Source organism: Passer montanus, unplaced genomic scaffold (assembly GCF_014805655.1).
Source record: "Passer montanus isolate IOZ18808 unplaced genomic scaffold, ASM1480565v1 scaffold11, whole genome shotgun sequence".
Taxonomy (NCBI): Eukaryota; Metazoa; Chordata; class Aves; order Passeriformes; family Passeridae; genus Passer; species Passer montanus.
In genome coordinates, this window is record NW_024357613.1 from 16,897,962 (window position 1) to 16,920,150 (window position 22,189).

General features: G+C 37.9%; 1 protein-coding gene across 2 annotated transcripts; it reads right to left on the reverse strand.

Annotated features, from left to right (window-relative positions):
• Positions 1–7: 7 nt before the first annotated feature.
• On the reverse strand, positions 8–21,931 carry DDX43 (DEAD-box helicase 43). 2 transcript variants are annotated; one of them, XM_039728221.1, is made up of 16 exons: positions 21,616–21,931; positions 21,025–21,080; positions 20,488–20,620; positions 19,065–19,172; positions 18,443–18,524; positions 16,250–16,406; positions 16,046–16,164; positions 15,651–15,761; positions 13,226–13,367; positions 9,704–9,804; positions 8,860–8,947; positions 7,228–7,355; positions 6,526–6,635; positions 5,659–5,797; positions 4,816–4,903; positions 8–1,519 (listed from the first exon to the last, which is right to left on the reverse strand). In XM_039728221.1, the coding sequence occupies exons 1-16, from the start codon at positions 21,929–21,931 to the stop codon at positions 1,412–1,414; spliced, it is 1,986 nt and encodes a 661-aa protein (XP_039584155.1). In that variant the 3' UTR covers positions 8–1,411. The 2 variants fall into 2 exon arrangements, with proteins under 2 accessions (XP_039584155.1, XP_039584145.1); XM_039728211.1 differs by having other exon boundaries at positions 4,798–4,903.
• Positions 21,932–22,189: the final 258 nt, after the last annotated feature.

Consider the following 22,189-nt stretch of genomic DNA (forward strand, 5'->3'; position numbering starts at 1 on the left):
GGAGAATATGGAGAATATGGAGAAAGAAATGCATCTTTCAACCTATAACAAAGAGGAAGACTCTTGATATAAAAGGTTTTCAAAACCAATATGCAGCATGAACTGGACACTCCTGAAATTGAAATTCATATCCATTTTTCTCATATTGAAGAAATGTGTGTTAGGAAAAAAAATTATATTTCCTTTTACTAAAATTGCGCAGGTGAGAAGTACACAGCATTTGAGAACTGCTGTGCTGCAAATAAGTCTTTTGCTTCTACTTATAGAAGCTATGGGAAGTCCATATTTTTAGCCTACTTTTTGAAGGCAAAATAACCTACTGGCTTGAATAATGGCCAGATTTACCTCAATGATGAGCAAATTAAGAGGAAAGAATATTTAGAGAGACATTTTACTAAAATATTGTCATTTTACTGAATTTTGTTAATTCATTTTTATTTAATCATATGACACACAAATAAACACAAGTTCAGGCCAAGCATCAAGTGAAGGAATGACTCCTTCCCACATAAATTTCAAAGAGTAGAAAACATGCCCCATTATTACTGGGAGTCTGTGACAGAACCTGACATCCAAATGTAAAGTGTGAATTGACTTTATCTGGAAGAAATAAAAGCTGACCTTCAAATGTATTATTTTCTCCATGACTTTGTTAACATTGCTCTAGTAAATTCTGGTTTTACTCCTTAAGCTAGAATATTACATCCACAAAAACCAAAAGCAGGTTTTCTTCCCCAAGTTAGTCACAAACAAGTACTTCCTGTCATGCTCCCCTCCATTACAAGAAAATGCAGACCTCTCTCAAAAAATCTTGAGACACAAGTCTTAATAAAAATGACTACCAATGTTAAGTCTTAAAATAAGAATAAACATAACTTGCTTCAGCAAACATAAGTAATGGCAAACAGAGCAGTTTTCATTATCCTGAGAAATCCTGCATGCCAACAGCATATCAAGGCAAAAAGGTATTTGAAAAAGTATTGAAAAGGTATGAAAAAAAGTATTTTGAAACTACATTGACAAACACTGCTTACAATGAATAATCTGGTTCTCTGAATATAAAAGGAAAAATTATCTTTTACATTCTTATATAGTAATATTGCATTTAACTAAAAAAACCCCAAACCTACCAACAAAGCCACAATATTAGTTTTTCACCAGTAGACAATGGCTTTAGAAATTTCATACATCACACAAGAAAGAAAAATTATGTGAAAATAGTATCCAAGTGCAAAACCAGATTTATTCCTATATAAAGTTAATCCAGTTTTCTAAGATGCTTTTGAGAAGTTTGTTTAAATAGGACAGGTACAGAAAACAAACACTAAATGAAACTGATAAATTCAAGCCCAAGGAAGCTAACACTAATTAAAATCACTTTCTCTGTTTCAGTAGCTTCAAAGGACTACACTTATTTTGAGGGCTTTCTCCAAGGTCTTTGTATATCCTTTTCAATTTCTTTTCTCATTTGTGATTGTTTGTATCTTTCTGCCATTGCAATAAGCTTGTCAGGAACTACCTATTAAGAGAGGCAAAAAAAAAAAAAAAGTGAATTTTAAATAAATATAAACTTTCAGACTGCTTTATGAAAATGCTGTTGATTTGTGTGTTCCCAAACTTGCTTTCATTATTTATGTGGCTCCTGTCGCTTTGCAGATTCTTTTCTGTAAAAATGCAGAGGGAAATTTTTAAATAAGGTGTACTGAAATATACCAAAAAATAATGATCATAGTGTGTCTGGATTTTCAATAATATATCTATGCTTGTATCATCATAACTGATGGCAACATATAACTAACCAATTACCTTTCTGTTTGAATTATAATGTTGCATCTTTTAGTTACAAGAAACAGCTGGTAAAATCATCCAGTGCCACTTAAAGGTGATATACTATATACATCTATTGAATGTTGATTTGTATTAAATTCCTTATGAAAGTTTTAAGAGCCTCTGAAGACAAACTTTGTGACTTAAAGTGCTGTCATAGGAATGGTTGTCACATGCTTAGAACGGAGCTAAAAGGCAAGCAAAGAGGGGCAGGAGAGAATGGTCAGATCTCCCATCACTGGGAGGTCGCAAGAGCACCTTACCAAGAGCCACAGGGGCTTTTGGCATGTTTGTAATTATGTGGAAAAGGTGACTAGTATCTCATCAAAATACTCTCACCTCAGAGTTCTTAACAACTGAGGCTAGGTGTGACGAATTAGAGACAGGTTTTTGTGACAGTGATGAAAAAAACCACCCAGATACCATTCTTTTGCTCACAGAACAAAGGCAATATCCAACAAGACTTCTTGAACCAGGTTGGGCAAAATGCTGACATTAATGCAATGTTTACTGCAAAAAGCACAGTAGGCAAGAGGTCTACTGTGGCTGTACTGTCAAGAGGTCTCAGATCACTGATCTATCAAAGCAGCCCACTTCAGCAATCTGTGATGGCACATGGCCATCACCTCCAGAATCAGTTTCCTGATCAGAGCAAAGGGCACTGTGTGAATGTGCTATTAATATGACTGTTCTGTGTCATTTGTGTCTGCCAGTGGCACAAATACAATGCAAACAGCAGAGGACAAACAAATGTAAATCCCTTAAAAGTCTCCCTAAATGTGCCTGGGCTTGGCAATGCTTGAACAGGTGGAGAATGCAGCCAGGACAAAAAGCCTGGTGGAGCAGGAAGTCACATTCCTCTAGTTCCCATTTCTTTTGTCAGGCTTCATAATTGAGCAATGCTTGCCATTTGCTACCAGCAACTTCTTGAGCTGGCATGAGGGACAGCTCGCTAGTATATGTTTTATGTGCTGAATTGCTCTTACTGGTAAGCAACTATCCTGGCAAAATATGACAACTCTGGAAGAGTCCATTCTTCCTAAGTTTGTTATTTAAAAATAAAGTTAACGTATCTCTAGCTGAAAGGCACAACAGACTTATCAATGGAGATAGAAGTAATGAGACAAAGTTATTTTTCAGTTGAAACATGGGGTGATTTTCTTCCTTAGTATCAAATCCTCCCCTAGAGCTTGAAGCACAACTTACTCCAAACTAAAATCGCAACAATTTCTTGCAAGAGTGATTTTTGAGCAAGCACAAGTCAAGAGTGGGAAGAAGTGAGGATACAGAAACATAAAAATCTCAGTGGGGTAATAGTGGCTTGTTGAAATTTTTCATGAACAATCTGTGTCTCCACTAAACATTCAAGCTAGGGTAGTGTCATCCAAGTGAGAAAAGGATAAAGCTGCCATAAGTTATATGGAATGCTTTTGTTGGGATCACTGTTTTTCCACCCGTTTTTCCAATAAATCTGTCCATGCTTATTAATAAGCATTTATATATAAAAGATTCCTTCAGCATGAAACAGACACCTTTTTGTTGTACTTGTTTTTTCTTTATATATGTGTAGATTCAAAATCACAAAGAACGTTTGGCTAACAAAAGCAACTAACTTGTTTTGAAATCAAAGTATTCTGAGCCTTCAGTTCTCTCTTACATGATGCTTTAAGACTGAAGCAATGCTACATTCATTTGTCATGAGAAAAAAACTCATTGCTTTGTCTGTAGGGGTACTTCCTTTCTATCAGACATAACTAAGTTTGAGAATGATGTTATGACTAATAGTAACTTCTGAAAGCAAGGATTCAGAGTTCCTCTTTTCTCCTCTGAACTCAGAGACTTGTACCCAGTTGAACTATCACACATTACAAAACACCCACAACCAGTTTGGGAACTTCACAGTCTGCAGCTGGAGACAAGACTTGAAAGGTAATTGCTAACTCAGAACAAAAAACTGAAGGCACCTCTAAAGTACCTTCACAGTATCATTAGTGGTTTCACCTCTTGCATTTTCTGAATAAAAACAAGCAAAAAACCCCCACCCCAACCAAAAACCCCAAATCTGTAACTTAAGGAATTATTAGGCGATTACTCTTCTACACCTTTTTTTCTCCTTTTCCTCCCTCAAAAGCATCTTACTAGGTTTGCAATAAAGCAACACAGTATCTTTCAAAGAATAGTTATAAAACAAGATTGGGGTGAAGTTCTAACCCAGGGTTTAAAGTCTGAGTAAGTGTCTATAGTAAAAACCACAGATTCTAGATAAAATCCATTTAGTGTGCACTCAAACTCCCATCCAAAAAAACAAACAAACAAACAATGTAACCCAAACAAACAAAATTTCAGCTCAAGTCAGGACTTGAACTGGGGGTTTACTGTAAATCAGGCAAAATGTTGTTCTTTGTTACAGCAAGAAACAGTATCACAATTATCTGTTTTCTTAGATATGATATCAAATAAAAACATGCTTCTTTAAAGAAAGAGATCACATTCCAGTTTCACTCCCCATACTATTTACAAGCACCAGTAATAAAGCTTGGAAAAGTACATGCAGGCGTCACAACTGTCAGATACAATAAACAGATAAGACAGTTGAGCTTCTTCTCATACAAGTATTGTTAATATTTAGACTGTTAAACAAGAAATCAGTACATGCACCAAAAGTGAAATGGAATAAAAATGGAATAAAATTTTATGAAATAAAATAAACCATATTATTTCTCTGCAGACCTCAATGTGTATCTTAATCACTTTTTCTTTGGACATGGAAGGCTTTGGCTAAAATTCACAGCTCCTTCCTGGGTCTCATCTATAAGGTAAAATGCAGCTAAGGCTATTTAGGACAAGACAGACTGAAATACCCATTGTCTTTCCCTGAGACACCACAAACACTCACCAAGGTGAGTCTAAATAGTCTTAGACCTTCATGACCTGCTTCAGGTGCTAACCCAGAACCAATATAAATCTTACCCAGTAATGTATTCTTACTTGGTTTGCTCTTTCCAGAATGTCAATCAGCTCGGATGCAAACTTCCAATCATTGCTCGTGACAAGTGTTACTGCCTCCCCAGAGCGCCTAAACGAGCAAGGAAACAACTGCTGATCCTCCAAACAACTCTGGCCAGGCTTGTGCTACTGACCTAGGCAGTAATGAACTCTACTACAGGCAATATTACTGAGCTGATAGAAGTGGCTTGAGCATTAACCCTGCACATGACAGAGAGCAACTCTTCATAAAAATCAGAATACAGCAATTCACCTAAAATTCAGCAAATGCACAACTAATTTAGATTTTTAGATAATAAACATAGCATAATGGCAATATATTTAAGTATGAAGAGACACACATTCATATCATGATTAAATGAGAAAAATCACACTTGTACTAGCCTGCGAAAGCAGCATCCAAAAAAACTACCACTAAACTACACCACCATGATTGGCTGCAGACTTTGAGCCTACAGATGCTTCTTTGCAATGTGCTGTCTAGAAAACAACATAAATTAGCAGCTCATGAAGATATAAACAAGGAAGTAACACTCCAGAATATCAATGTACACTGCTTTTCTAATTCTTCCTCATATTTAAACGAGCTTTCAAACACTCTTGATTCAATAACAGAAGAGACTTGTTTGCCTTCAATTTAACAGTGAACTCATTTAAAGGCATAAATCAGTGTGTTACTAGAACATACTTTGATAGACTGAAGTCTTCACTCCCCCACCCCACAACACCTGCAGCCTCTAGAATTTGACAAGAAAAACACCTATGCAGTGCATAAAACATAACAAAACACTGATAATACATGACTCTTTTCTGCTAAACACTTACCCTGCTCTTCCAGTACGACCTACTCTGTGAACATATTCCTCAATGTTGCGAGGGAAATCGAAGTTGAAAACATGAGTAATATCATGCACATCGAGGCCACGGGATGCCAAGTCAGTAGCCACCAATATTCGAACTTTGCCTACAGTATGACAAGAAGAGAACAGGAGTTTATGGAACAAACAGAAAACATACTCCAGTCTATTGATTTTCTAGCTTATAATGCACTTAATCTTCCTAACACGAAGTAAAAATATGTTTGTTGAATGTCACACTGAGTTAGCTCCAAAAATGAACTCGTGGTAAGCACCCAAAATGTCATTTTGCTATTATTTGCATTTCACAAGTAGAACAGCAGAGTGCAGGAAAAGTAAGAAATATGCCTGGTTGATATAAAAGAGTCTGTCCAAAGAACAAAAATGTCTACAACTATATTCTCAGCTGACACTCTTGTCACAGCATGAGTCTTTTATTGGCATGTGTTCATGTAACTCTGAATTGTGTTCATACAACCCTACTAGCATAATCTGGAGCAGGACTGTTTCACTGAAAGCACTATCATCTGACATTTAAATTTACCATTCTGTAGATATACAATAAAAATTTTTCCAGAAATGTCAAAAGTAAAATAAGCCTTACTTTAAATTATTGCTCTTCAACAAAATTTTGAATGTTTGGAAGTTTAATCTCTTTGTTTGCCGGGTCTTTTTTTTTTGTCAAATTAATAAAGAAAATGTGTAACTCAGAGCTCTTTAATATTTTCATTTCTATAGTACTAAAGAGACATGACACTTAGAAATAGACAAGTTTTGAACAGAACAAACTTTAAAAGCCTGGCCTAAACAAACCAGTACTTCAGTATAAACTCACCTTTCTTGAAGTCATCCAAAGCCTGTTCTCGATCACACTGTTCCCTGTTGCTATGAAGTGACTGTACTGGAATTCCTTGGATACCAAAGTCACTTGCCAAGTCATCAGCTCTAGGGTGAAATAAAGTCATGGCTCTTAGCATTAAAGAAAGAAAGGAAATAGTGCAGTATCTAGATTTAGATAAAAAAGACAGTAACATGACAGCAAAAGCTAAATATGTGCTTAAGGACAAAATGTTACCGAGGTCAGCTGATACTTATAAAACAAGAAAGCAAGTCTAATCCACATAGAAATGTTTACCTTTGCTTATACTTTATACGAATACTAGATAATCTTTGTGTTGTTCACTCAAAAAGTTCAAGTATGATACAATGACCACCCCCACATTAATCAGGTCTTGCATGCACCAGAGGTGTATGAAAGTAAACAGTACATCACATTGGTGTATCCCCAAGAATCCAAACATCCCACGTGAGCTATGTGAAACTGAGACTTACCATCACCATTAATGATATTAAAAAAGATACAAACTGCCAGTCAGTCTGAAGGAAGAAATAAATAAATAATAATAATAATACTAGCAGCACATTGTGGAGAAGAGGTATTACACTTGATAGTTAATATGTAAACTAAGAAACTATTCAGTATTTCTGTTAGGAAAAAAACCCCAAACAGAGATGATACTGGGAAGTGATTACATACGTAAGCTTTTTGCCCACAAAAATGATGACCTTATCTTTTGGCTTCATAGACTTAATGAAGCTATGCATGAAAGCTCTCTTTTCCTCCTCGGGGATAACAATAACTTTTTGTTGTACTGTGCTTACTGCCTGTCAAACAGCAAAAAGGGATGTTAGGTAGAAACAGATTACAATAATATTTTTTTTCTGTTAATTCCCATATTGCCATGCTATAAAACTAGTAATATATGATACCATAAAAAATTATTTTAATATGTATCGGTTTGGAGTTGAAACAATGCAGATTTCTTATTTCCTCATTGCTTTAGGAGAATAGTAAAATTTACCTTTAAGCAGTTTGCCAAACCATTTATTTGCAGAGATTTAAAGGGTACCGATTAGTGAAGTGAAAGAAATATATTAGTGAAAAACACATTTAAGTTCTTTAATTTGCTAATATTTTATGTTATTCCAGAGCAAGTTGGCAGTCTTACTTGAAATTACAGGCTTTTAAAGATGCTGTAAATCTCTTTGAAATGATCAGTTCTAACTATTCCAAAAACAGTTCATTAAAAACTTCACTTCATTATCTCTGAAGGTTACCACAGAATATCTAAAGTATAATTAATAAGTAGGATAAAATGTCTAGACATTCTCATGGCATGGTATCCTGATCTTGTGGCAAGAGTTGAAGATTCAATCAAGTAGACAAAGATCCTCCCTCCACATGGGACCCCTTCTCCCCATCAGATGTCACCTCTTCAATTGAGAGCATCTCCAGTATAAAGAGATTAATGCCCTAGGGAATAGAGCTACAAGAGCAGTTGATGTCTTTCAAATGCCAATCCTGACAAGAACTGCCCTTTGATAAAAGTGTAGATCTGAACAGAACAGACAAAAAGCACGCTTTGCCTCTATTTCTACTGAAAAATGTACTGGATATTAGGTTTCCTCATTCTCTATCACTAAAAAAAATGGAACTGAGAAGGAAAATTTCCTAAGATCTTGGGCAAACTACAGTTTCTGTAAATTCTGCTGGTACTGAAGCCAACTACACACAGGTGCACAGCAATGAAAAACAAGCAACTACATTCACATGTTAGAAGTTTTGGACTTTAAAGACAGTTCTTACTCTAACACATACTTTCTGCTATAGACAAGTGTCCTCCAAGAGTTTAGTACAAATCTCCCACTCCATTTGAGAAAGATGCAGTTAGGAAACACAAATTTAGATAAGGATCTGTATGCCTTAGAAGGAAGACCTTCAGAAGGAAAACCAAATAAAGAACAAGAACTTGCTGAACTAAAATTAACATTGCAAAACCAAGGGATCACACAAAAACATCTGGCATTGTGAAGTAGAACATTCAATATGATTGATACTCATCACCTGTTATATCTTCTACTGAAGAGCTAAGACTTCCACATGTTGTTACAGCAAACATGTTGGTTCATACTTTTAAAATTTTTCTGAACTTTTAAGGAAACTTTAAAACAAATAGCACGGAGCTATTTCTTGAAAGTGCAGATTGATTACAAAAGACACATGTATTTACTTACACACAGTTAGTTACAAGCAAAAAACTTCCTGGCTTAAACATAGGTTCTTCTACAAAAGGAAGGGGAAAAACCAAAAAAGAAGAGGACAACTTACTGCTAAGTCAAGAGTGCCGACATACACAATCATGGGATTTTTCAAGTAGGATTTTGCCAGGCGACGGACACCATCAGGCCAAGTAGCACTAAACAGGGAGTGAAGAGGAAAACACACACACATGAGAATAGTGTGCCAAATCTTCTCCAATTCATTAATTTCATCACATGCTTCTTTTCTTTCCTGTCTTATGCACCAGTGAAACAGATATCCAGTAACAGTATTGAGTTTAACTAATCCTAAGTTAATAGTAAACAGCACTTGAGCTTTAAAGGTAATTTTGTTGGTTACAAGTACGGGCAACAATTACAGAACCTTTCTATTGAAGCTTCAGCTGAGTTTAGTAGTTGAACAATACCCAAATAAGCAAGTTTCTAGTCTGTTTTCTAAAGCAACAGCTTAAATGCAAAATACAGGAACAAAAATTATTTTTGGGATACTTGATTGTTAAGTTCCCAAAAGCTGCATAATTTCAAAATTAATCCGGGTACAGACTAGCACAGATACTGATCAGAAAGTCCGGAAATACATTTGGTCCCAGATGGAGAACTGTAAGCTGGCATTTCAAATTGATATGGCAAATTCCAGCACTCCCAGGATACCTTCCATTTTTTGGGACAACTCAACTGTCCTTATATCTGATGTTAAAAATCAGAAAAGTCAGTACAAAACGAAAAAAAAAAATTGTCAAACGACTCACGTGGACTGACTAGACCAAATTAGAAAGAAAACTAGTAAAAATTTTAGTAACTGACACATTTGGTTTGAAATTAACTTGTTCAATAATAATTAACTTGTTCAATAACCTTATGTTCAAGTCCTGAGCACTATCGTGTTTAGATACCTTGTCATAACAGTTTGTCTGTCAGGACGCACATCAATTAGGATCTTCATAATCTGTGGTTCAAATCCCATATCTAGCATTCTGTCAGCCTCGTCTAAAACCTGTTCAGAAACAAAGTTATTTATTTTGCCTAGTCCCTCAGATAAGAGTTTGTTTCATCAAGAAATTACACAGAAAAAGATTTTAATGGTAACTGTTTTAATTGCAGAATCTTCTCCATAACTTACTGCAAAACCTGTTTAACTTCTATTCTACCTCTTCAATTTCCTTGACACTTTTTCATTCAGTATTATATTTGCAGGCAAAACAAGAAAATTCACAGTTCCTTTAAGAGTATTTAAAGTCAATAAAAAAAACAACTGTTTGTTTTACCAATAATTAGGTTGATGGCTAAAACTAAGCACAAACTAAAGAACCCCCAAAAAACCCATAACCAACCAAACCCAGAGGGGAGCAACCTGCTCAACACATGTAAGAAGTTGTTTGCAATTTGAAGGGGAAATCTCATTTCTACCTCATTAGAGAACTCATACAGGATCAAAATATCACTTGTCAATTTAGCTCCTCATTAGAAGTAGGAAAAAAGCCAGAGCATACATTCTGGAACACACCAGGACACAGTACAACTCCCAGAGCACAAGCTTGTGTCATCTGGTAAAAAAAGCCAGAAGTGAACAAGTGAACTGGAGCTCTGAGAACAACTCTTTGGAACTAAAAAGTTTTCTAATTTACAAGCACACTTGTAAATATTTTCAGTCTCATACAAAGAAAGAAGGCTGACATCTGAAACTCATTTATGTCCTTTGATTTGTAGAAATTCTATTCGAAAATTAAAGAGACATGGATTGTGCTTTTAAGTATTGACAATTTTTAGTCACTTATGTGGAAATACAAGACATTGATGATAATCCCTTTCTCATGTCCTAATTTTGCTGTTTCATTATTATCTGATATTTTATTATATCAAAGGGGTTTAGTACATTTTTTAATGTAAATCTCTGAAATAACCACAAATTATCAACTGAGAGACAAGACAAGAATTCTATTTCTTGATTTAATTATCTTTATTTTTAGAGGGCGCATGGAGGTGTCATTAACTACATGAATTCTAATAGAAGAGCAAGGCTGAAACATCACTGATTTTACACAAATAGTTGGTTGCTATGCCTTTTTCAGCAGTAGAAGCTTTCTATGCTATCTATTAAGCTTACTGGCACTTTGCTGCAGAGGGAAAAGGAAGCATCTGTGTCTAATTGATGGATCAGGTAGCTGAAATTTACTTTTCTTATTTCTGATAGATGCTTCACTATGATTAAAGGCTGTAATATATGTTAAATAGATATTAGTACTGATTTTTTCAAGTGTGTCACAGCCCTATCCTGGTTTATAAACTAAATGTCCTTCAATGGGCATAATCTTAGGTCTTTTGTTTTCTTTAAATATTTATATATTTGTTTGTTAATATTGTTCATTTTAGTTCTATTTCTTGGCAAGAAATTTTTACTTTTTTGCATTGAAGAAAAAAAAAAGCACTACTCCAATCTACCTTTTACATCCTCCTTCATGATTTATACATATATATTTTTAATCACACTTTCTCCTAATGTTTCCCAATTATTCATGCGCAATTCTAATTTCCTTCCTTCTGCTTTATCAGCATGAAGTCCAAGGAATTAAGATTATTTCATCAGACTGCTGATGAATGAATACTGATTTACACCCAACACAGGGAAACAAAAATTGTATTTTCATATGACGTACTTTGAACAATCAAAAGGCTGTTTTTGACAGAATCTACAACGTTACTTCTGAAATACTGAAAAAACAGCAGCCAATCTTGAATAAATAGCTTCCTAAAAATCTGAATCAAGACTTGATCAACTTGGTGGCTCTGTCAGGCAAGAAGAGAAATTCTAAACTCAAATTCATCTTGAGTCCATTACCTAATTAACAGAGCCTGGTTTTGTGTTGTTGTTTTTCTTTTCTGGGGGGTGGGTACATTTGGTTGGGTTTTAACAATTGTATCCCAGTATAACCTTGGAAATCCTTTGGGAAACAATTGTATCACATAAGTAAGTAATACTCAGTTTACTTTGGGAACTTTCCTTAGACTCAGTAATATCTTTAAATGAAAACTGTAAATTAAGCTTTTCAATGAAAAGTGTTCTTCATGCAAGGTGGTAAATGTGAAATCTATTACCACTCTTTTTTCCTAAAGCAAAGCTGCAAGATTAAATTATATGTTGGCTGAAAACTCACAATGAAGCTCTGGAAACAGAAAGCATCATATATATCGAAAAGCAAAAGAAACAAGGATATATATATAGGAAGATCACAAAAATATAGAATTTTCAATGTCCAATTTTTCACATGAGGCTTTGGTAGCACAGAATTTCCTTAAAGCCTGAGGCATGAGACCTTAATCACATCACAATACATGGTCCTTGCACTGGTTCTTCTTAAAACATTTAACTGCTAGTGGTGCAACAAAAAATGTTTCTCCTCCTGCTTCACATCATCATAGTTTTCAATTTGATAGTTAATTCTTTTTAGCAATGTCATACTGCAGTATATGCTGCATATACTGGAACATGCTTTTGGTTCAATACCCATGGAACCAGTGTGTGCCTGTGGTATGACTATACTTCACCTTGGCAGAAAGGTGACCTATGTTCCTATAATCCTCACAATGCAGGTTTTCAGGCCTGTTTTCCTCCTGCTCAGCAATTACATGTTAGTCTTCTACACAATGCTACTCTACTGTCTTCCTGTGATAAACTTTTTTCCCAAATGGCCACATTTATAATGATGCTATACCAACAGCTGGCCTTGCCAGTAAGCTCACAACAATCACTTAGAATTGGAGCTAACTTGTTACAACATTGAGAGAATTTAACCCTCACAGGGTAGTGGGATGGACAGAGAGCATGGCCAAATTGTCAAACTAGGCAACAATTCACAGACAAGATAGGAATAAATTGAATATATGGAAGCATTTTACAAACAGCACTGGTCTTACCTGTTCAGCACAGGAAAAGGCAAAAATGAAATGAACACATAAGGATTATAATAACGTTATAAGGCTGTTTTCCCACTGAGATCAAAAGAAAGTCAGTCCCCCAACATTTAAATATCTGTGTGTGACTCTGCTACCACACAAGTTCTAATAAAAAATTTGAGACACTGGTAACCTTTAAAAAGAAAAGGAAAAGACAGCTTCAGAAAGGCATTTCATCCATTAGTAACTAATCCTGACAAAATGAATTTTAGAATGCCATTACTGAAAAAACAATTTAGCATCTTTAAAATGCTTGCTGTGCTAAAAGCCCATTTTTCCTAGGGAATATTTCACATCTGCAGTGCAATTACACTATGAATCATCCCTCCAACACCAATTTCAGCGTTAAGTTGTATTGTAATTAATACTTTGGAAGTTTAAAGAAAACTCCATTAAAGCTTAAATTCAAACTGAGTCAACCATTTCCCAGCTGGTGCATTACTCATTGCGTATCAGTTACTTGCCAAATACGTTATGCTCTTCAAATTTATGAAGTTGTTCATTTGAAGATCATTCAGTCTGCCAGGAGTAGCAATAACAATATCCACACCTTTGGTAACCGTGTCTATCTGTCCTTTCCGGTCCCCACCACCATAGACGCAAATACTGTAAAATAAAACAGTTTTACAGACACAGGGTATTAAATTTCAGCTAAAGTCAATACCACCATGTTGCTTTAAGTGTGTCACCTGATATTAACAAGTGGAAGGAACACAGTAAGTGTGATTGACAGTACTGCAGTAATTAATAAAATTAACACTGAATGACACTCTCTCAACAGTTCAGCAATAGTTTTCTGCTGAAACTGCAGTGAAACTAATCGTGAAAGGAAGATAGCTCATATGTTTTGGGTTCTTCTGAAAATATTTACATACAAAATAGATTAACATATGAAAGGATGCATGATTTTACTAATAGTACTATCAAAAGTGAGACGTTTTGCTGTTGGGGTGACTGTAAAACTTATTCAGAGTGCTACACAAAGTTAACAGAGATCCCTAAAAGCAAGTTTCAGAGCACAGTAATGGCTGTTTAATTGCTTAAATGACGATCTACATTTAGCAGGTTTGTGGATGAAACCAAACTGAGGAAGGAGCTGATACACTCAGGGGAATTAGGTTTTTACCAGAAGAACCACAAAAAGGCTAGAGAAATGGGCTGATGAAAATACCATAAAGTTAAAAAAAAAAAAAAAAAGAAAAAAAAAAAAAGAAAAAAAAAAAGAGAGATGAAATATACCCCATGACTCAGGGCCAAAGTACTAGAAGATAACCTTACAAAAAGATTTTTGTGGGCTAGAACCTGAACATTATTCAGCAACATAATCTCTTAGAAAAGAAAGCTAGGTGTGTTCTATGAGAAGGTAGCAATAGGAAGCATAAAAATAGCATTGGCCCATTACAGGATGAGGATGGTCACTTTACAAAGAGGGACAAAGACTAGGAAGAGCTGTTTAACACGTTCTTTGCTGCTGTCTTCAACACAGATGATGCACCAAGGGGATTTCAGTGCCCTGAACAGGAGAAACACAACTGCCAGAATGATCCACTCCCAGCTGAGCTGCAAATTATACAGGATCTGCTGCTCCAGCTGGATTTCTACAGATCTATGGGGCATGATGGGATTTGTAACAAAATCCTCAAAGAGCTGGCTGATGTAATTGCAAAGTCTCTCAATGATTTTTGAGTGGTCTTTGGAATCCAGAGAGGTCCCTGATGAAGTTATGGAGAAGATTATTCTGGGAGGTAAGACAATGGCCACAGCCAGCAGCTCCATGATGGTGAAGTCCTGCTTGTCAAGCCTGACTTCCTTTTATGACAGTAACCCACCAGGATGATCACGGGAAGGAGGTGATGCAACCTGCTTGGATTTCAGTAAAGCTTTCTCAATACTATCTCTAACAGTACCCTTCTGGACAAAATGTCAAGCTCACAGCTGGATAAACACAGCATAGGATGGGTTAGCAACTGGCTCACAGGTCAGGCATAAAAGGTTACAGTGAATGGGGTGACATCAGACTGGTGACCTGTCACTAGAAGAGCCCCACAGGGCTCCATCTTTGGCCCACATAACATCTTCATAAATTACTTGGAGGCAGGACTGGAAGAGGTACTAAGCAAGTTCACAGACAATACAAAACTGGGAGGAGCTGCTGACTCCCTCCAGAGCAGGGAGGCCCTGCAGAGGGACCTTGACAAAGCAGATGGCTGGGCAACCACCAACCACATGAAGTTCAATGAGGGAAAGCGCCAGATTCTGCACCTGGGATGGGCAACCCTGGATGTACAGACAGACTGGGGAATGGGATACTGGAAAGCAGTGCCATGGAAATAGACCTGGGGGTCCTGGTCAGTGGCAAGTTGAACATGAGCCAGCAGTGCCCTGGCAGCCAGGAGGGCCAACTCTGTCCTGGGGGCATCAGGCACAGCATCACCAGCCAGGCAAGGGAGGGGTTTGGATATTAGAGAAAGGTTCTTCACTCAGAGGGTGGATAGGCTCTAGAACGGATTCCCAAGAGAAGTCATCACAGCACCAGCCTGACACAGTTCAAGTGTTTGGACAACACTCTCAGTCACATGGTGTGACTCTTAGGGATGTCCTATGCAGGGCTAAGAGCTGGACTTGGTGATCCTTGTCCCTTTCAAGTCAGCATATTCTGCGTAATGCTTCTTAGCTGTCAACTCAGAAGGAAAAGAAGCAGAAAAACTACGTAGACTTTGACCATGAGATTAGTCAAAACAGAAATTCTGAAAACTGGGAAAATATAAACTCTGCATTTACTACTATCTCCTCCCATGTTAATTCAACTACTACAATAATTGCATTTAAGTCACAACTGGTAGGAGGAAAAAAGATATTACTTAACAAGCCAGTGAAAAGCAACACTACCTTTTAATTCCTTTGTATGCATACTTTGAACACTCTGCCTCTACTTGAAGTGCCAGTTCTCTAGTGGGAGCAAGAACTAACATTCCAGGTCCCCCACGCTGATCTTTGGATCTGCAACAAAGCATATTTAGAATGTTGGTATATAAGGATGGGTGAAGTCCATCATGCTTGACACTGAACATTTTTATACCGTTCTAAGCTTCCTCTGTAAACTGCTGCTAATGGAATCTATGGTGACAAATTTGGTGCTTATTCCATCAGATTTATAATTTTTTTTTTTTTAATACATGACTTATCTTTACTAGAAAATCATCTCAGGAGTTGGGTGCAGGAGGAAGTAAGTGCAGGGGGAAGTATGCACAGCTAAACAAATCAGACCTGTGAGCAGTCCTTACATTGGTTGTGAAGTCAAGTGAATGAATCCAGGCATTAAGTATGCTAATGTCTTCCCAGTACCAGTCTGCGCTATACCAATAAGATCAATTCCTTGGAGTATAATTGGCCATGCCTGGGACTAACATAAAACAACAAATACTTAAATGTAGACTTCATTTTTCTCTTAAGGTTCAGTTAAAGAGTCATCGAAATTGAAGACATACCTGAATTGGTGTAGGCTTTTGAAAACCAACTTTTCTTATATTGGCCATAATATCAGGATAATGCTCAAATACATCTTCAAATTTACAAACAGGATTGGGAATGCAGCGCTTTTCACCTTCTTTCAAGTCATCACAAGTTATATCATTATTTTCCTTCCTGTATAAAGTAGTGCAATTGTTTTAAAGTCTCACTATCTGAAAAATTAGAGCTAACATAAAATACTGTGTTTCTTAACCTTTTTTGAACTCCTTGAACAAGAAAAAACAAGTTCAGGCTCTTGAATGGGACTGAATTAGACTTCTTAAAAGTCCTTCTATAGGAACACTTCTCCCAGAGGTATCAATTACCATTTTTTCTTAAGAATGACTAATTTGAAGTTATGTATGTTATTAACACGAACTGCACTCCTATCAGGCTACAATTATACCTGATTACAAATTAAGTAGGTATGACAAGTTTTTAAACCCAAAGACAGCCCAGAATTCAGATGAATATCTTCACCTTATCAGTCAGAACTCTATATTCTGACAAAAACCTCCCCCAACTGTTTTCAGAGCAGCTACCTGGATATTCTAGTGAATACCAACAGAACAATTTTGGAAAAAAAAACATGACCAGTAAGACAAGCTCCAAAAAAAACCCTGGAACAACAAGACCCTACAAGCTGGCAAAACCCAAATCACAACACATATAAAAGACTATATTAAAAACTGCTGTTCCAAGGCTTCCTCCAATTTACAGCTATTAATATGCTGTCCCCTGGTTTCAGCCAAGAGCAGAGTTAATTTTCTCCCACTGGCAGTGAGGGGAGCTTGAAGCCAGGTGGGCATGCCTACATTGTTACTCTGTATCACCCAAATCATCGTTGAGGGGGGAAGGGATTTTCACTTTCCAGGAGAAAGGGGTGTGGTGGTGTCATGTTGGTTGGACTTCCATGAGCACTCTTGCATGCAATCACCTTTTATACAATGTTTTCATTAGTGTTGCTGCTGTTTTTCTTATCTCATTGACGTTCTCCAGTAAATTCCTATCTCAATCCATAATCTCTGCCTTTTGTCCCTCTCACACAAGAGGGACTAAGGGAAGCAGAGTGGCTGCTTAGAGCTTAATTTCCATCTGGTTTTAAACCATGACATCTGCATAAGCATATTGATTTCAGTCCTGTACTCCTCTGAAGACTCCCTCCAGTAAAAAGCTTTTCTTCATATGGGGTGTAAGCTAGGAAAAGAATGGGCAATTCAACTTCCCCTCATGTTTATAGAATTATTTCTTTCAGTTGCTGCCTTTTTTTCCTTAAAGCAAACTGATTAGATGAAGTAGAAAAAAATTCCTTTATCACACAAGTTCTATTCCTCAGTACATATTTTTAACCTACAAGAACAATGTTCTGTAATTTTCACTAGCTCCAACAACAACACATCCATATACTTTAAGGGAAAAGGTGAAAGCATCTGGAAACAATTCCATGCTTTGCTCACCGTGGCAAAGTTTCTCTGGCATGCAAAGAAAAAAAGACACCTTGCAAAAAGAAAAGTAGTAAAAAGCTAACACTTCAATAATGCTCACTAACTTCATTAGAACTACTAAAGAGAGCTGTAACTATTACCAAGGCCTGAACCAAATCACTTGAAAGAGATGATCTGTTTTCCTTGCAAGGTACTGATATAGGTTGTTGGATCAAAATAAATTGATGCAGTTAACAAAGCATGTACTCACCAGGATGTGCTTGTAAAAACAAGACAGATAAAAAAGGAAGACAACAGTAACAAAAGTTGGAATTTGGTTTGAAAATAGTTTTGACTAAAAAACGCAGGTGAAAAAATGCAGCTAAAAGGTAGTCAACCTGTGAACAATCCTATTTGGAAGGACCTAGAAAATGTGAACGTACTGTCTCATGAAAGGCAAAAACCAGCCAAAAATCAGTGAACTGTTATGAATTTTTTCTGCTCTGAAATTCAACTAAATCAAGATTTTTAGAGAAGCAGAAAATCCCTGAAATTAATTTTCCAGGCAACTAATAATCTCATCTGCTAGTTGTTTCATTCCCAAGAAAGAGTTCTTAAAAACATTAAGTTGCTACAAGACCCCAGCATTGGTGCCTCTGTTTCAGTATGTAATCTCCCACTTTCTAGGCTTTACAGTTTAACAGTAATTTTTGCCAAGCAGACGATTTCCTAAAGAAATTATCTTACCGCCACAGTTCCACTTCTTCTTGTGACATAGATGCAGTCCTGGGTGATTCTTTGTAGAAGTTTTTCTCAATTGGAGGCAAGCCTTAAACAATCACAAAAATCCAACTTGAATCAGCAAGAAATAATACAGTCAGTGTACATCTGCTAGAGCTTAAGATGGAAAGCCCAGGACCCAGAAAGTGCCTTGAGCCAGAAGACCAGCTGGACACGATGGAAAGCCATTGCTCATGTACAAAATGAAGGCTGAGACAAACACTTCAATATCTGCAAAAAACCCACTCCCCACATTTAAAGTTCTGAAGTAATATCTACTAACATATACAGTAGTATATTTGACAAGTCCTAGTTTTGCTTTTTGTTTTTCTGGTGGCCACATAAAAAACAGCACCATTTTCAAAGGGTGACATTCAAAATACCACATGAGTAGCAGGTTTAAGGCACAGTGATCAGTATCATCCATGACCATGCTGAGAAATGCTAACATGGCCAGCTCACTGCAAATACACTAATGTGAGCTCTGAAAGATTCAGTTACCTCAAAGCAAGTATCAGAAACATTTAAGCATTCCAACAGATTTACCACATAAAGGCAAGTATAATACAATCAAAATTGTAAAACTAACCTGCCCACTTCATAGATTCGTATTTGGCCCTGTTTTCTCGAAGAGAAGCCCAGTTAATCACTGGTTTCTTTGGGTTATTTTCAGGCTTGATGGTGTCCAAGGTTTTTCCTGCAGAGTTAGTAACAAAATGCTGCTCTTTGATGGAACAAACCATGGGGAGAAATCTCCCCTCAAAACAAACGTGTTTTCAATTGCAAGGCCTCATATATTTTAAATAGACATGAAACAAATATATAAGTAGAAAATTATTTCCTAGATCTCTGCCCTGAAACATTGTTAAAATGTCTACAAATTCAGTTTTGATAAAAAAAGGGAAACATTTCAACATCTTTAGCTATTTAAAGGGAGCAATGACAGGGCATGAAATGCTTCTCCTCCAGCTATAAACTAGGTTTGTTGTGCAGCAAGGTTTTGAAAAACGTGTGAAGCCAGTATATGATATGCAGAGAGAAAGCTTTAACAGCTAGAAGAGCTAAGCTTAGGTCTAAAGCATCCAACAACACCACAATAAAGTCTCAGTCTAGTTATATTCTATACTTCATTTTTTATGAGGTTAACACTTCCTAAATAAGTGCAGCTTAACCTGAAGATATAAATAGCAACAGAGATGTGTGGAAAATTAGTGGAAAGGCAGGAAACATAGGGATAACATTGTCAAATTCCTGAGGTAGTTTTAAATATTTCTTGTCTCTTGAAACATACTCATCCACCTTCTGGGACACTTCTAAAAAGGAAACACACAACTACTCCAGTCCTTATTCTAATGCTGGAACATAATTCCTGGATCCCTTCCTCCTCATCAGTGCATCAGATCAGAATTGTGGATGGTGTTTGCCTGTGCAAAAACTTGTTGGGAGCACATACACTATATACCCACAATAGAAGCAGCATCCAAATGTACAATAATGATTTCTATATCCATGTAAGAAAGCTAGCACAGGGAAGCCTAGCAAAGCCAGGCATGAAATGCAACATAAAATCTTAAGACATTAACATGCCTTGAAAGTAGGAGGAAGTCAGCATGGCCCATGCTATGGTCAGCACTTTACAGACTATCTTTACAAAGGTTTACTGAATTGTTACACACCACAGATACCAGATTGAAACTGGCACTAGAGCCAATCCTGTTATTTTGGAGGAATCAGACTGATAATGCAAGAACCAAAGTGGTATAACATTCTGCATCCATTAAAAAAAAACTAGCTTTCACGGAATCCTGGCAGTTTGGTGGGAGCAGGAAACTTTCCACAGTTGAAAAAAGGAGATATCTTGGTATTTCTGTTTTAAGAAGATGCCATTGCCCAAGAACAAGGTTGAAATTAACTTATTTCTTAAAATACTAACAATATAAAACACTCCAGCAAACTACCAAACATATGGAATAGAATTCATAATATTTTTCCCCCAACCCCACATTTCTCACCTTTCTCTGTCCCACCTCTAACAGAGTTTTGTCCAGAACTTGTAATAATATTGTCAATCAACATCTTGGCTTTGTTTTGCACATCAATGCTGCCAAAAATCTTTACTTCAGATTCATAGGTTCCTCTTGTAACCTATGTTCAAAAACATCACTGAGTTGTTTTTTTTTTTCATACTGCAAAGACAAACATTATACAAGAACACATACTGAAAAAAATTTTTGATCTTTTGTTCCCTGAAGTTCAACTTGTTCGATGAAAAAGTCCTTTAATCCCTTTTCCAAAAGAGAAGGAAATAAATGCACACTTAAGGAAAAAAAAATCAATAATATTTTTCTATTTCCACATAACATCCAAGTGCACCCTCAATTCCACTTTCTTTCAACCAACTGCAAAACAGTGGCATTATTACTATATTAGCTATTATTACTATTAGCTATTGTAACACCCTTCAACTTCTTCCAACTGGTTTACACAGAAACAAAACCAAGTATGTTCCCAACAGAGCCCATTTCTTGACAACATACAGCACATGGTACCTTTATCCTGGAACCCGAAGAATCCTCAAGTTCTTTAATTTTAGCTCCACCCCTACCTGTTATAGAGACACACAGCAGGTATTACAGAGATTTAGGACAAACTGCCCAAACCTACACATTAATTGTATGTATTTTGTTTGTGATCAAACCCCGAGACTTTCATATGTGTGCATGTATCTACAAATAAAAGAACACCAAACTGCGGGAGACTGCAGGCAATTCTTTTGTCAATTAATCAAATGCAAGGTTTGTGTGTAGGGGAATGCCCTTCAGCAGGAGGAGTAAAACTAGACCAAGAGATTGTCACCCTTCCTGCGTGTGATAGAGGGGCTTCAGAACACTTGCACACTGCTGGCCTTGAGAAACAGACATCAACTCAATCACTTTAGGGCGGAAAAGTTTCCCTGGCGAGTGGCAGAAGCTCTGCAAAAGCAGCCTGCCATGCCCAGGTGGAGAGGGAGACGCACGGGGACTGCGAGGGCTCCTCCCCGGCCAGACGGCCGGAAGGCAGGGATGCCCTCCCTCAGGGCACAGGGAGGGAGCGGCTCCTCCCCACCCGCGTACCTCAGCGGGTCAAGCACCCGTCATTACCTATGAGAGCCCCGACCAGGGCGCTATCCAGGTGGAAGCAGAGCGGCGCCGCAGAGTCCCGAGCCTGGCCGGCCGCAGCTCGGGGCGGCCGCTGCCGCGCCGCCCGCCTCGGGCCGCCGGAGCCTTCAGCGCCTCGCGGCTCCCACCCCTCCCCTCCGGGATTCCCCGTGCCCTTCCCCCGGCGCCCGCCGCTCTCCCCGGAGGCGCGGCCCCACGGAGGGGTGCTGGGCGACCAGCAGAGCGGCCCGGCAGCCGCGGCCCGCGGCCAGTCCGGCGCGCCCAGCTCCTCGTCGCTGCTCGCGTCCCAGTCCGACATGGCCGCCTCACCCGGCCCGGGCGCCCATGCGGAGGGGCTTGGCGCGTCTCAAGCCCGGGCTGCGCTGATTGGCCGGGGCGGGTCGCTCGCTGAGCTGTGATTGGCTGGCTCCGCACGGGGGCGAGGCTCTATGGCTGCCCCTGCCGGGTCTTAGCGGGGTGAGGGGATCGGTTGGGTTGGGAAAGGCCTGCGGGACCATCGAGTCTGAGCCGTGATCCAGCACCGCCTTGTCAAACAGACCGTGGCACTGAGTGTTTG